At 45.4% G+C, this 13,580-nt stretch overlaps 1 protein-coding gene across 1 annotated transcript in view; it reads left to right on the top strand.

Moving 5' to 3' along the window:
* Positions 1 to 13,580, top strand: part of norpA (no receptor potential A) — a 145,818-nt gene that overhangs the window by 107,148 nt on the left and 25,090 nt on the right. Inside the window, exons 25-28 of the mRNA XM_084581641.1 lie at positions 2,707 to 2,811; positions 4,757 to 4,909; positions 5,614 to 5,741; positions 11,903 to 12,171. Of these exons, the coding sequence (XP_084437767.1) occupies positions 2,707 to 2,811; positions 4,757 to 4,909; positions 5,614 to 5,741; positions 11,903 to 12,171 (655 nt within the window). The remainder of the gene's footprint in view (positions 1 to 2,706; positions 2,812 to 4,756; positions 4,910 to 5,613; positions 5,742 to 11,902; positions 12,172 to 13,580) is intronic.

Raw genomic sequence — 13,580 nt, forward strand, 5'->3', positions numbered from 1 at the left:
CGGTCGCTCCGGGCGCGCTACTCTATCGCTCTAAGCGATCATGCAGCGCGCGCGTTTCATGGTGCGTGCGTACGGTTACAAGTTCAAGGGTTGTTCTGCCATCTGCCGCAGGCCACCGGATGGATGTGAGCGCAATTTTCTGCGAGTCCTTCGACTGCGGACTGGAGCGATGGCTCTTTTCATTATAAATACGATCCGAGCACGGAATCGGACTCTCAAGAAGTATCGAGAAGTTTTTTTCGTATATTATTTTCATTTATCTAATTTATAATCGGGCTGATGATGATGATGATGATGTTAATTAGCAATACCTGCAGAACACTGAAATGTGCATATTCTGGTGACTATGTTATTTGCATAGCAGTCATAATCAAAAATAAATCGCTATGCTCGTTCCCTGATACAATCTTTCCCTGAAATCAAGCTGACACTGGGGGTGCGTCACGGCCAGAAACACCTGACAGCGAAAGGGTTAATTACTAATCTCTTCATTTGTGCTTCTACTGTCCTACGCACTATGTTCATTAGCATACAGTCATAAGCTGTCACATTATGTGACAGACCACCTGACTCGGACACAGACATGAAGCCCTGCTGTGACCCAGCCGTACAAACGTGTGTGCAGGGTCTGGGGTGGCGTGTCTGACACGAGGTCCAAGAGTCCTGAAGGGTTTTTATTCCTATCTCATCCTCATATCTCAAAAAAGCTACCCGAGTTGGTAGATGCCGTGATATTGTGTTGTGGTGCCATGACATGGCACAACCCAGCAACCATGCCGCCTGCCAACCTCCACCTGCCAGAGGCATGGGCATTTTCTTCCTCAGAACACCAGTGCTGGGTTTTCTCAAGAACAGGGACTTCTGTCACATTGAAGGGCACAGTTTTTTTTTAATTTTTCTGCATGTATTGGGAGTGGGTCAGAGAAATAACTCAAGTTACCGACATTCTAGTGGAAATTAAGAAGAAGAAATGGACATGGGCAGGACATGTAGTGCGAAGAGAGGATAACCGATGGTCGCTGAGGGTAACAAACTGGATTCCAAGGGAAGGAAAGCGTAGCAGGGGGCGGCAGAAAGTTAGGTGGGCGGATGAGATTAAGAAGTTCGCAGGGGTCAAGTGGATGCAGCTAGCACAGAACCGGGTTAAGTGGAGAAATATGGGAGAGGCCTTCGCCCTGCAGTAGGTATAATCAGGCTGATGATGATGATGATGATTGGGTGGTGGGAAGAGCACTTTATGTTGGTGTATTTCCAGAAATTTTGTTCTGGAAAGGGGATTTTGTGACAATTCGATATAAGCAGTAATTTCATACCTGTGTCCAGAATTCACTGTATAGGGTAATTTGGCTATCATTTCTCATTTTTTATTGTACAGAGAGTGCTTTATTTTTGGCCATCATTTTTTTTATCTGTCTACAGCATGTTCTGCAATTTTAGATGCACCATGTACAATAACTCTGCAGCTAAACTGGTAAATCCTTAGAGCTCAAGCTTTGCACAGGGATCACAGTTGGTTGACAGTTTTCTTTTACACCAAGTCTATTTGGAGTACTTGCCTGATTCAATCAGAAGAATTTGGATACTCCATCGTCTGCATGAAGGACGACACAAAACAACCTGCGGTCCTGGTGCCACCAACCATGTCATCTTGTTCCAAGTTGGAAGAGATTTATCGCTATATGCCAGTCAAATTCTTCAGTTTAGTGCAGTTCTCTGCAACCTTCTACCGACCCCCCTACAACCCCCACCACTTCCTTTGCCTGATATTTATGGCAGAGTTGCGACAAGCAAAACAAAGTGACACAGCGGCTTGTTTTGCTTCAACATTGCTGCAGACAATGCGAATATCCGACTTGTGACCAAATAAGTCAGGCACTCCAAATAAGCTTGTTATAATAAAATATAATACCGACCAAATGCCACTTTTGTGAAAAATTTTAGTTTGACTGATTCAGCAACTTAGATGGGTGAATGCAGTGCGTGAAATGGCTGAACATGCTGTACAAACAATGGGTTGCATTGGAAAACTTCATGTTCTATTTTTTTTTTTCTTTCGCATTAACTGCAAATACTTCGTCGTGTACGTTGCTGTGCACAGCATTTCTAGGTTTGTGCTGGCTTTGGTTTCTGTACTATGAGAGCATTCAGCTGTCATGGGCCTCTTTGTGTGCACCACAGCCGTTGAGGACTGGACTGAGACGCTAGTCTGTAGTGTGTTCTCACCTCTTGCTTCTGATTAAAAATTTTCAAACTTATCCTTGAATTAAAGCAGACCAGGAATAAGTGCAAAACGAATAAGTGCTAAAAGGCATTCGAAGCAATTAGACTGAAAACAATGCTGTCAACCTTGTGTACTGGTGAACTACTTTTTCTTTTCTCTTTTTTTTTTTTTTCTTGCAAGGCTTGGTACTGTGGATTCATCATTTACTTCATGGGCTCAGAGAGAGAGAGACTCGCAACTGGTGTCTTTAACTCATTAGGCCTCTGTATTTGTGAGTCATTGAAAAAGAATCAATTTATTTGCACGAATCATTTCTGACTTTTTGGCCAAAGTTGGGTTCAGTTCTCATCTCTGCTGGGGGTACTAGTATCAGGTAAAACCGATGGACCTCTTCCATGCTGCTTCCTTTTGTCACTGCAAAAGCACCCTTGCATCGTTGCAGTTGTGTGCTCGTGTGGTTGACTGTCTCCCTCCACTCTCCCAAGGTTATCGGCATGTGTCCCTGCGGACCGAGGGCAACTTCCCCATGTCCCTGGCAATGCTGTTCATCTGCATTGAGCTCAAGATCTACGTGCCCGATGGCCTGGGAGGTAGGTGCAGTACACTGCTGTTCTCTCTTCTACTTCCTCTGCTGCCTGGACCAATGCATATTATATCCCTCTGTGGCACTGCTTCTCCGAGTAACGTCGTTTGGTTTATGGCGCTTAACATCCCAAAGCGACTCAGGCTATGAGAGACACCGTAGTGAAGGGTACAGCGCACAGAAGGCTATGGACCAGAAAGAAGAACACATCCGGTTCCTAATCTTTTGTGTGCGTTTTTTTTTTTTTCTCAATGTTAGCATGCGTCGTTCGGCTGCAGTAGGTGGCTTCACGGTGTGGAGAGTTATAAGTCAATTAGGGCAGCATTGAAATTATGCATAAATTTCAATCCCCGATCCCACATTTATGGGGGGCACCTTGTCCATTTATGAGTCTTAGCAGCCAAGCATGCTATTTGTTTATTTACTCCCACTGCAAACTCACATTTCAATGGGAGAGGGTAATGTCACACGAGAGAACTGTAGACAATGTCAGCCAGAGAACTAATCAGCAGCTAATATGCCAATAATAAGCCATGACAGAAGAAAAATAAGGAGAGCTAGTTCAGAAAATGGAAGTGACCACATGAAAGAAGGCATCACTGGGCGCTCATGCGAGTCCTGAATGAACATCGGTGTCGCTTGTGGGGCAGTGAGTGGCAGTGCTAGTGACAGGCACAGCTACCTTCTTTCCAGATGGCACCACTGGTGAAAGCCTTGCTTGCGCCTGCTTCAATTCAGCCTTTGCTGAGCCACTATTAAGCCACTTTCCTTATTTTTTGTTGCTTCTGACTTTATTGCAAGTAAACTACCTCAATGAAAAACAAAAAGGCCACATTTTACATGCTGTTAGTCAACAGCTGTGTATAAGTCATTCCCCCCCTCCAAACTGCAGTTTCTCCTGAAAAAATTTGCGCTTGGCGTATAAGCTGCACCTATCCATTTGGGGAGGTTTGTAAAAAAAAAGTGCTGAGGATCCCCTCATCAGAGAGAGTGTAGCGAAAATTCGAATGCAGTATCTATTGTGCGCTGACGATCCTCAAGCTGTGGCTTTCTTTCCCCAGTTTGCACTGATCATTGTTCTCAGGCTTCATCTGCTCTCGTAGCTTTTCACGAGTCCCAGATGAGGTCATCTTTATGCTCACAACAAATGGCTTCCTTGCCTTCCATCCTTTAGCGCATATTCAGCAGCATAGAGTTTTTAATGTGGGCTGAAATTAAAATTTTCAATAATATTTTGGACTATAAATAACATTGACATAGCTATATTTTTTTCTTTTTGTTTTTGTACATTGATCCTTTTCAAGCATAGTTACTAAACAGGACAAAAGATGATGATGCGTGGCAGTGCATCACTTTTTTTGTGAGGTATATGTCGCACTGTTATATGAGGGAAAACAGAGGGAAACCAAAATGAAACTCAACTTCTACAAATGCAACATAGTAGCAGAGACACTGAGTTTGGAACATTTGTTTTCTGGAGCTCAGCTGTGAAAACTTTGAGATTATGTTTTGCCATGAGTACATTCAGCTTCATGGATCATTTTGACAATTGTTTCTTGTTTCGTTCACAAAATTTCTGCATCATAACATGATAATCTTAGTGAGTGTTCATTCTTATCATACCTGACTTGACCAGATTTCTTCAAAATGACTGGAGCTGGATGCAGCTTTTTATTCAGTGTTCAAGACGGCCATAGCTGTTATAGCTGCCCCACCTTGAAAGTGCATCTTGCCCTCTAAAGTGTGGGCGAGGGCAACAGCCCGTCTGATCTTCTTCCACCAAGCTGTCCAGTTGTCTGTGCTCTCCCAGTGAAGGGTGCAACTGAAGCTGACCTGCCCTTGTTTTGTCACTGACTGTACCTTCTCCTCTTATATGATGATGCTGATTTTCACAGAGGCACAAAATGGGAAGCAGGAGAATTGCAGAGCATCCTCTTGTCATTCCAACGCAGACCTGATGGATGCGCTGTCGGACCCCCGAGCGTTCCTGTCGGCCCAGGAGAAGAGGCTGGTGCAGATGCGAGCCATGGGCATTGAGGAGGCCGACATCCTGGTCAATCGGCCAGAGCTGGGCTCCCAGCAGAAGAAGGACGATGAAAAGAGGGGTTGGACACCACTTGCTACACCCTGTTGGGATAATACACTGTCCGTAAAATGCGAGGGAAAAACCTGTTATCCAGAATGGGCGACATTTTTTTAAGATATGACAAATTACTGCAAAGCCATTTATTTATTTACCTTCTCACTTGCTATAAAAGTGGACTGCAATCTGTACAACTTTTGTGGCGCTTGTAGGACTATATTGAATTTGGGTAGCCCTTAGCAGACAAGTAGCAGCTTGCCTAGGCTGACTACGGCAGGGAGAAAGTTCAGTGGATGCATCACCGCATTGCAAAGCTTGATACAGTCAGTCGCAACCCATGCACACGTGGTGACATCATTTACATGATAACAGCACCAGTAGACTTCTCGAAGGAAAAGTAAAAATACTGATGTTATTTATGCTTAGGTATTGCGCAAGTACACAGTGACACATTGTACAAGTTGTGCACATCATAGTGTGGAATCCCTAAATGAATGTGTTGATTTAAAAGGCACAGCATATCGATATATGCTGTTTTGAAAAACAGTCAAGACTGTGCAAACAAGGTAACAAAGCACTCTCATTACTGTCTTGTCTGGCCTGCGCTATTGCTTTCACAACTCAGACAGAGCAAGAAGACACTTAATTGTTTTGAGAAGGTCCACTACACGTGAGGAGAGCATTTATTTCTGGGGCACTCACACAGTGCGGCTATTGGTCTTGCAGAGGAGTGGCGTGTGGAGGCCATCACGGTGGACGCGTTGCGTGCGGAGAAGGAGTACATCAAGCTGCGCCGCAAACAGATGAAGGAGCTCGAGGCACTGCGCAAGAAGCACCACAAGGACAAGCAGCACGTGAGTGCTGCACCCAGTTTTCATCAGAGCTTGGTGGATGGCCCCTGCTCCCTGTGTGCTTTAATTGCGCTGGGATTGAGCAAATCACATTGGAGGAAATCAGATGTGCTTGGTTGGCTTATAGGTATTTACATTCTATAGCAACTCGGACTGTGAGAGACTCCATAGTGGAGGACTTGATCTTGTAATGCCATGACAGATTAGGCAGAAATAAGAACGACAAGAAGACAGGAGACATGACTGGATGAGCGCAAACTATACTCCGTCTCATACATCAGGTGCAATGCAGCGAAAGCTACGCAATTAGTCCGCAAGAAAAAAAAAAAAAAAGAGGGGGTGAATCACTACACGCTCATTTTGTGGCCAAGTGGCTTCTGCAGAAATGGGCTATATTCCGAGCATACACGTTTGCAATAACTTGCTTCGCGTGCCTGGACATCTTCACAATGCTGATCTTATAGCAAAAATCTGCTCCGAAGAGGCAGTCGAGGTCACTGCGTTGTGCAGCACGGAGCGCACAGCTGGTAGGGTTGCGGGGCAGCTGAAACGCAACACAAACAAAAACGACAAACAAAACATACAAATCACTGAATCCGGTTTTTTCTCCACAAAAAAGGTGCTTTTTATGAACTTGATGGCAAATGTAAGATGTATTAAGCTTGCAGACAAAGCAACTATTATTTTCAATCGTCAAGAGCAGGAACTATTTATCATTGCGGATGCGGTGAGCGCAGCTCTAGATTTGGCAGTGTTGCACTTGATGTATGAAACGGAGTACTGTATTCACTCGGCTCTAAGACGACATTTTTCTTCACAAATATGGTGCACGGTTTGGGGGGGTCATCCTAGATTCGCGGCCGTTTGAAAACCGGGTTGAAGACAGAAGATCGGTTCGCGCAACGAAAGGAAAAGGCTTACACCAGAAGCGCACTAGAGGCTATGGTGGTAACTTGGCGGCAAAAAGAAAAGAAAAGAAACGGTCGTGGTTTCTCGAAACCCACTCAAGGTCGCCCACGTCCCCTAGCCACCATGCTCCTTGTCTAGGACCTGGCTGGGTAACCTCCGCTGTTTTGTCGTTCTCTTTTACGTTTCTTCTGCCCGCATGTTCCCTTCGCTCAGAGCGTGAAGGAGAGGGAACGGAGAGGGGAGGAAAGAAGCGGAGCGGCTATATGAGATTGGTCCGAAATGATGTCACTTGCCGCAAAATCAGTGTTAGCGTGTCAGTCATCTCTATCTATATGCAGGAGACTCCGTGCTGTACCCATTGTTTTGTTTGCACCTTCTTTGTTTGCGGATGTGAGCGGTACGATTTGCACACGCTTCGTGATGAGTGAAACCAGGCATCATTATATGGCACAGTTCAATCGAAAAGTTATTGCTGTTGTGAACGAGACTGGTAACAACCTGGAAGCAGCCAAGTGTTTCGGCGTTTCAGAGGTAAACGTGCGCAGGTGGCTGCGAAACTCCAGCATTTTGGCAACATGTTCAAGTTCGCGGAAAGCCTTTACGGGACGACAATGCGGGCGCCATGCAGAGCTCGAGGAAGACTTTACTCAGTATATGAATGAGCTCCGGAACAGATGTGTTGCCGTCACCGTCACGATGACCCAGATGAAAGCCAGGGAATTGGCCCGTGAGCGTGGGGTTAGTCGCACAATTTTCAAAGCATGCAAAGGCTGGGTGAGGCGTTTTATGAACCGTGCGAGATTCTCGCTCCGCCGCCAGACTTCGGTGTGTCAAAGACCTCCGGAAGATTTTGAAGAGAAGTTAGTTTCATTTTAATGTTACGTCATAGGGCTGCGACATCAACACGGCTACAGCCTGGGGCAAATTCGCCTCTTGCAGGAGGATGTGGCGCCATCATGTGGGAGCGGCAAGAAACATATTGGACGGCAGTGTAGCAGACGACACGAAAGCGCACCATGAGAAATGACCACGCCAACGCAGGTAGAAAGTGAAAGCTGCCCACTTTTTTGCCTTCGGGGCGGAAAATAGTGACAGTGATTGCAGTATCATGTTCATGCAGTATGGGGGAATGTTTCAGCGTTTTCATAATCCACGCACTGTCTTCGTATTGTAAGAGCGTGTAGCACGAGCCATGGCACAGGCTGTGTTCGACGTCACAAAATGAGACGTTCTCAGCGTGCAGATTCACGACTGAGTTAAATTTATTTTAAAAAATAATCGGAAGGAGAGCGCGGAGGCAAAGAGAGAGAGGGGTATCTCAAAGGGCAAAGCAGCCAGGGGTTTGTTGTTGCTGCAGAGCTGGGTTGAATCGTCTCCTGTGACTTACGAGCGGCGCATATGCGCGGGAGTCTTAAGTTACCGAGCACAATGCGGTCGGCCACCGTGGCGCCGGTATGGTGCAGTGGGCGTCGCTTCTTCCTCGCGTCATCTACGAACGGGCAGCTATTGGATTTCGTCTACAAAGCTTGGCAGAAAGGCACTTAACCACACCACCTGAACAGGGCATTGTCCCGGCCCGAATGCACAACAGAAGCCCGCAGGAAACGCGCGGCATTTTTCTGGCAATGGATGATTAAGCGCTGCACCCAGTTTCTGCCCCCAGAACGGATGCGGTCGCAGTGGTGGAAAGGTTCTCAATGCACAGAGAATGGTCATTCTGTTGTGAAAGGGTCCACAACCTTTCTGCCTCCGCCGCAATTTCTGCGGAATCAACAACCTGGTGACACACGCGCATCTCCTACATACCGGATGTTCATGTCGGTCAGGAACTAACGCTGTTCTACGTCCAAAGCGCTCCACTCCAGCGTTGCCATCTGGTGAAATTCGCCACCAGATTTTGGAAATCTGGAGAATTGTTGGAGCTTCTGGTGTCCAAGTCCACGAACTACTACATGAGACAAAATCTGGTGAGATCTAGGGGAAACCACCCACCGGGGCTGCTGATCCAAACGTTTAGCGCTAAGCGTCGCAAGCAGCCACTCAATCTCGAGAGAAGAAAACATAGACATTATTGAAGTGATTAAGTGCAATACAGGAGAATTGTTATGCATCTTTGGAGTGAGGAGGCCAGCTTCTACGGCAAAGTTCAGAGGACTCTGCAACATTATGGGTGAAGTTTTCAAAGACGAAAATGCCATGAGTGAAAAGTCCTACAAGGAACTGGTATTGTATGCACTGGCCTGTCCTTCATGCTCAGTGTCAAATGCAGCAGTGGAGTGGGTCTTTAGTCAAGTAACATATGTGAAGACCATGTACTGAAGCAAAAGGTCGCTGAAAACTTTGAATGCCATTGTATGGATTCACTCAACATTGGCCTCCAGGCAGATGTGCCAAGGTCATTATGTGCAACGTGAAATTCGTTATCACCGATGATATGCTACGCAGGTTCCGCTCATACATACATGACACCCAAAGTGATGATTAGGGGCTGCATGACATGCTTTTATTTTAATAAAATGAATGATGACAGCTAATTCTTGGTCATGTTTAAGCATTTTATAGCAATTTTAGATTCTGGGGAAATTTCGCCGAGTTTCTGGCGTCGCGGCCACTTTCCAATCTGGCAACGCTGCTCCACTCCGCAAGTGAATGAGCATGAACCCATTTGTACCGGGCGGTTTCCTTGCCGTTGCAGACAGTTGGACAAAGGTGACGACTTTCGAGCTCCCTAACAAAGTGCAGCTGATTGCTTACGCCAAAGGAACAAAATTCGAATGCTTTAGCAAGAATGAAGGCAAGCTTGTAAGGTAAAGAAAAAAAAAACGAGTGTCGTGCAAGAGTGTTAAGTGCGTCATATGCTCCAAGTGGCAAAAGCACTGATACTACAGGTATGTATGCATCTAAAGGAAATGTGCATGATGACAAGTACCTACTGGAGTTTACGCCAAGCCTGTAACCCACCAATGGTAGCTGCAATGAGGATTTGTTCGGAGCGTGTTTGGTTTATGTGCAACGGGGCCTGATCGCTATGTATTTTGTCGTTTGTTTTCTTTATGTGCGAAGGGGCCGGGTAGTGCAGATATCACAGGTGGCTATGTGCGCTAGACTAATATTTAGCATGCTTTATCGTGACTGCCACCTGACTAACAAGAAAAAAAAATGTAGCGTTTGTTGTGATGCACCGCCGTTCGCGAGCCTCATGAAAAGCTCCACAAATTGAAAAAATTAAATTTTAGAAACGAAACTTAAGCTGTCTGATTAATGGTGCAATGTGTTAGTAAGAAACACGGAAGGCTCCAAAATCAGCATGAAAGTTATTATTAGTAGACTAATAGATGTACTGCGTCATTTAAAATGGTGCTACGAGAAAAAAAAAAAAAAAAACAATCTACGTGAAAACTGAAGTTCAGTCTTCTGATTACATGCCAGATCGCGCTCCTTGTCAGTAAGCAATCCGCTAGGTTTCCAAATCGTAACTTGAACCTATTGTTAGCAGATTGACAATTCTCAGTGAGATCGGTATCCCTGAGAAAGAGTTAACATGCACTGACATCTCCCAGTGCGCAGGTGGCTTGCTTTTGTCCTCTATGAAAAAGCGGGCTGCTGCAGCCAGGATTTGATCGCGCGTGCCTGGGTTTAGCAGTGGAGTTCCCTAACCACTGATCTCACTATGGTGTTTTCACATAGAAGTGATGCGGAATTGTGGAACATGCAGTGGGGAGTTGCTGGAGGATGGAGCATGGTTTAACACTTTCCTGTCCGCGAGAAAAGGGGCGGTTTTTGGGTAGTGTCATAAAAAAATTTTTTTTTCTTTAACAAAACGTGCTTGGTACAGGGGTGCTGGTATCACATTGTAGAGGAGGAATTCTTCTTCACATTGGTATTAGTGACAATCAACAAAGTTATTGAATAAGTGATGAAAAAAAAAATATCAGCAAAACAATATAATTAAAAAAATACACGAAAGGATTAAAGTTTCTTGATACAAATGAAGCATTAAAAAATTTTCAAAATGTAAGTTTTTTACAGCAGGGACCAATGCAACATTGCATCAAATTCTAGCTTTCTGTGTGCAGTATTCACCGAGTTCAGAAAGAAAACAGTAGTCGAGGTCGACCCCTGGCTATCAGCGGAAAACATGACTCCCTGCGCTGCCAGCGGCAAGTAATACTGCCCAAAAGATGTTGTCAGCCTGCAGATAACAGTTGTGACCTTCAGAACAGTGATCTTTTCCAATCAGCGAGCAGCAAAAGCTGAAATTTTTAGGGAGCGAACGCAAAACTTATCGAGGCATAGCTGTCAATGTTATGGGTCGTTTTGACGCGCTGTCAGTGCTAAAGTCTGAAGAGCTAAATTCATCTTTCGAGTCATCACTGCTGCTTTTCACATTCAAAAACGAGCTCTCCGATGCATCAACTTCCGCGGAAACGCCTGTTTCTGCGCAGCAGAAGCGCGACGTCGACGCCATGATGCAAACAAGGTGCGCCGATCACCTGACTCCGAAGACCATCTCGATTGGCGCAGCACGGCGGAAAAATTAAATCAAAAGCAAAGCTGAAAGAAGGGTTCCTCTATTTCCCAGTGGATGACGCCGCTTGTCAAGGAGCGCTGCGAAAGCGGGAAAATTCGAATCTTGAAATCATTAATAGCGGGCTATCGATGGGAATAGGCGCAGACATGAAAGTGTTAAGCACAAGATAAAATGACACTGGCTGGGGCAGTGTACATGATGCAGAGGTAGAAGAGGAATCTTGAGCATTTAGCTGGCATAACATATATGCTGTATTAAGCTACTCATCTGCACACAAGAATTTGTATAGCTGCGCTTAGACTTATAATTTTTAATACACTTCACACAGAGCATTAGTGGTGTATTGGTAGAGTATCCGCTTCATGTGTAAGAGGACCCCGGAACCCATGCAACTCTTTTCGGCATTAAACAAGAAGGCAGCAGGTGTCATAATTATAATGATCCCAGCAAAAGGTACTAATTGAAGGTGGTACAGGCCTAAGTGCCCACATCTAGTCATGATGTTGGTAAAGTGAGTACTGATGGACGACTTGGGGGCCAGGGCAGTCATGAAGCAGGCTGGAGACCAGGTCACTATAAATAGGCTGAGAATGGCATCATTTACGGAACATGAGTTCAGCAAAAGCAAGACCCAGAAGTGTGCATGGAAGAGGCCACCACTATCCACAGCTGTGGTACACAATATCAACTCACGAGCCATTTTGTCATGACACCGGATGTGCAGGTGCAGAAGCAGCAGTGCCTGGCAGTGGAGAAGCTTCTGCCCCGGGGTGCTGACGTGGAGGACTCCTCGGGTGGCGCTCCACCAAGCGAGGAGGTGCGCTCGCTGGTGGTTAATCAGATGCACCAATGGTCCTCTCTGCTGGCCTCGCAGCGCAGCCAGGAGTGGGAGCTGCTGCGGCAGCAGCTGACCCAGCAGGGGTCCCTGCTGCGCTCACTCATGCTCAAGGCCCAGGCCGCCCAGATGAAGCAGCTCGACGCCAAGTTTGAAAGGCAAGGAGACAAGTTTCCATTTCGAGCCACACTACAGCACACTTACCTGTCAAGTGTTCTGTGTTGCACAAAAGAAATGCTACTTTAGTACAGTAGATGAGGCATGTTCGACATACAGTGGAATTGCAGGGATACCAACCTCACAGATTGGAAACAAAATTCGTATGCAGAAACGTGGGGAAGGCTTTATACAGCTGAGGGAATTTATTTTTATGGCCGCGCACCCACAGACTTGAAATCTCAATGCCGGCAGTGTGCCCGCTACCGCAACTGCGTCTTGTGTGTAGCGATTAGGGATCCACAAAGTCAACGACATGGCAGACCATCACAAAGTGCTACCTCCGGATACAGCGCAACCAACAGTAACAGCATTGAAGGCTTGTAGCATAGCGCATATTGCCACCACTATGGTGCATATGTACAGATCGCATCATCATCATCAGCAGCAGCAGCCTGACTATACCCACTGCAGGGCGAAGGCCTCTCCCATATTTCTCCAATTAACCTGGTTCTGTGCTAGCTGCATTCACTTGACCCCTGCGAACTTCTTAACCTCATCCGCCCACATAACTTTCTGCCGCCCCCTGCAGTGTATCAGTAGTGTAGTTGTGTAATTCTATCATAAAATAAATAAAAACATATTTTGCTTATGAAGAAAAATATCTCAAGTGGCAGTAATTGAGAGACCCACAAAATAGTTCACAAAAGTGATTACTTTATGTAGCAAAAAAAAAAAAAGGACTTTGAAAAAAATTAGGGCTGTGTGAATACCCAAATTTTAAAATATGATTCCTTCAAATATTGAATATGTAACCAGGGAAGAAAATAGAAAATTAAAAAGGAGCAAGCAGTGATCACCTTGTTTATTTAAAAATTCACACGGTATTTGCAAATAAAGTGGAACTAAAATTACACAGAAGTGTATACTCTACAAAAAAATGCGGTATAAATTTTATTCCATGTGCCAGTTTTTTGTACAGAAAGCACGTACCTGCGTAAAACCATAGGTGGAGCTTCTCATTTCTGAATACAGTAAACTTTTGTTAATTTGACCTTCAGAAAAAACACCCGAATTAACTGAAAGCTAGAATTATTGAATAGGCCTGAATAAATTGGCAAAAATCACTTGCATCGCAGTAATTTTATCTGATGAACACCTGCACAATGGAAACGAAGTAAGAACGGCGTTTTTACCTGGTTTCGTTAAGTGCTTCACTTTGCGCACACTGTCGGCAAGGCCCTCTCCGCAAAAGGGAAGCTCCCTCTTCAAGGAATACCCCCCTCGTGTTTTGAGGATGCTTCACTGCACAGCCCATGCAGTCAAGCATTGTGGTGAAGCACACAGTACTGGGAAACTGCAATGAATTCAAAAATTTCTGATGTATTCGGTGGTTTTCGAATGTTCGAAA

The sequence above is a fragment of the Amblyomma maculatum genome, chromosome 10 (genome assembly GCF_055883805.1).
Source record: "Amblyomma maculatum isolate TAMU_Amacu chromosome 10, ASM5588380v1, whole genome shotgun sequence".
In the NCBI taxonomy this organism is placed as follows: domain Eukaryota; kingdom Metazoa; phylum Arthropoda; class Arachnida; order Ixodida; family Ixodidae; genus Amblyomma; species Amblyomma maculatum.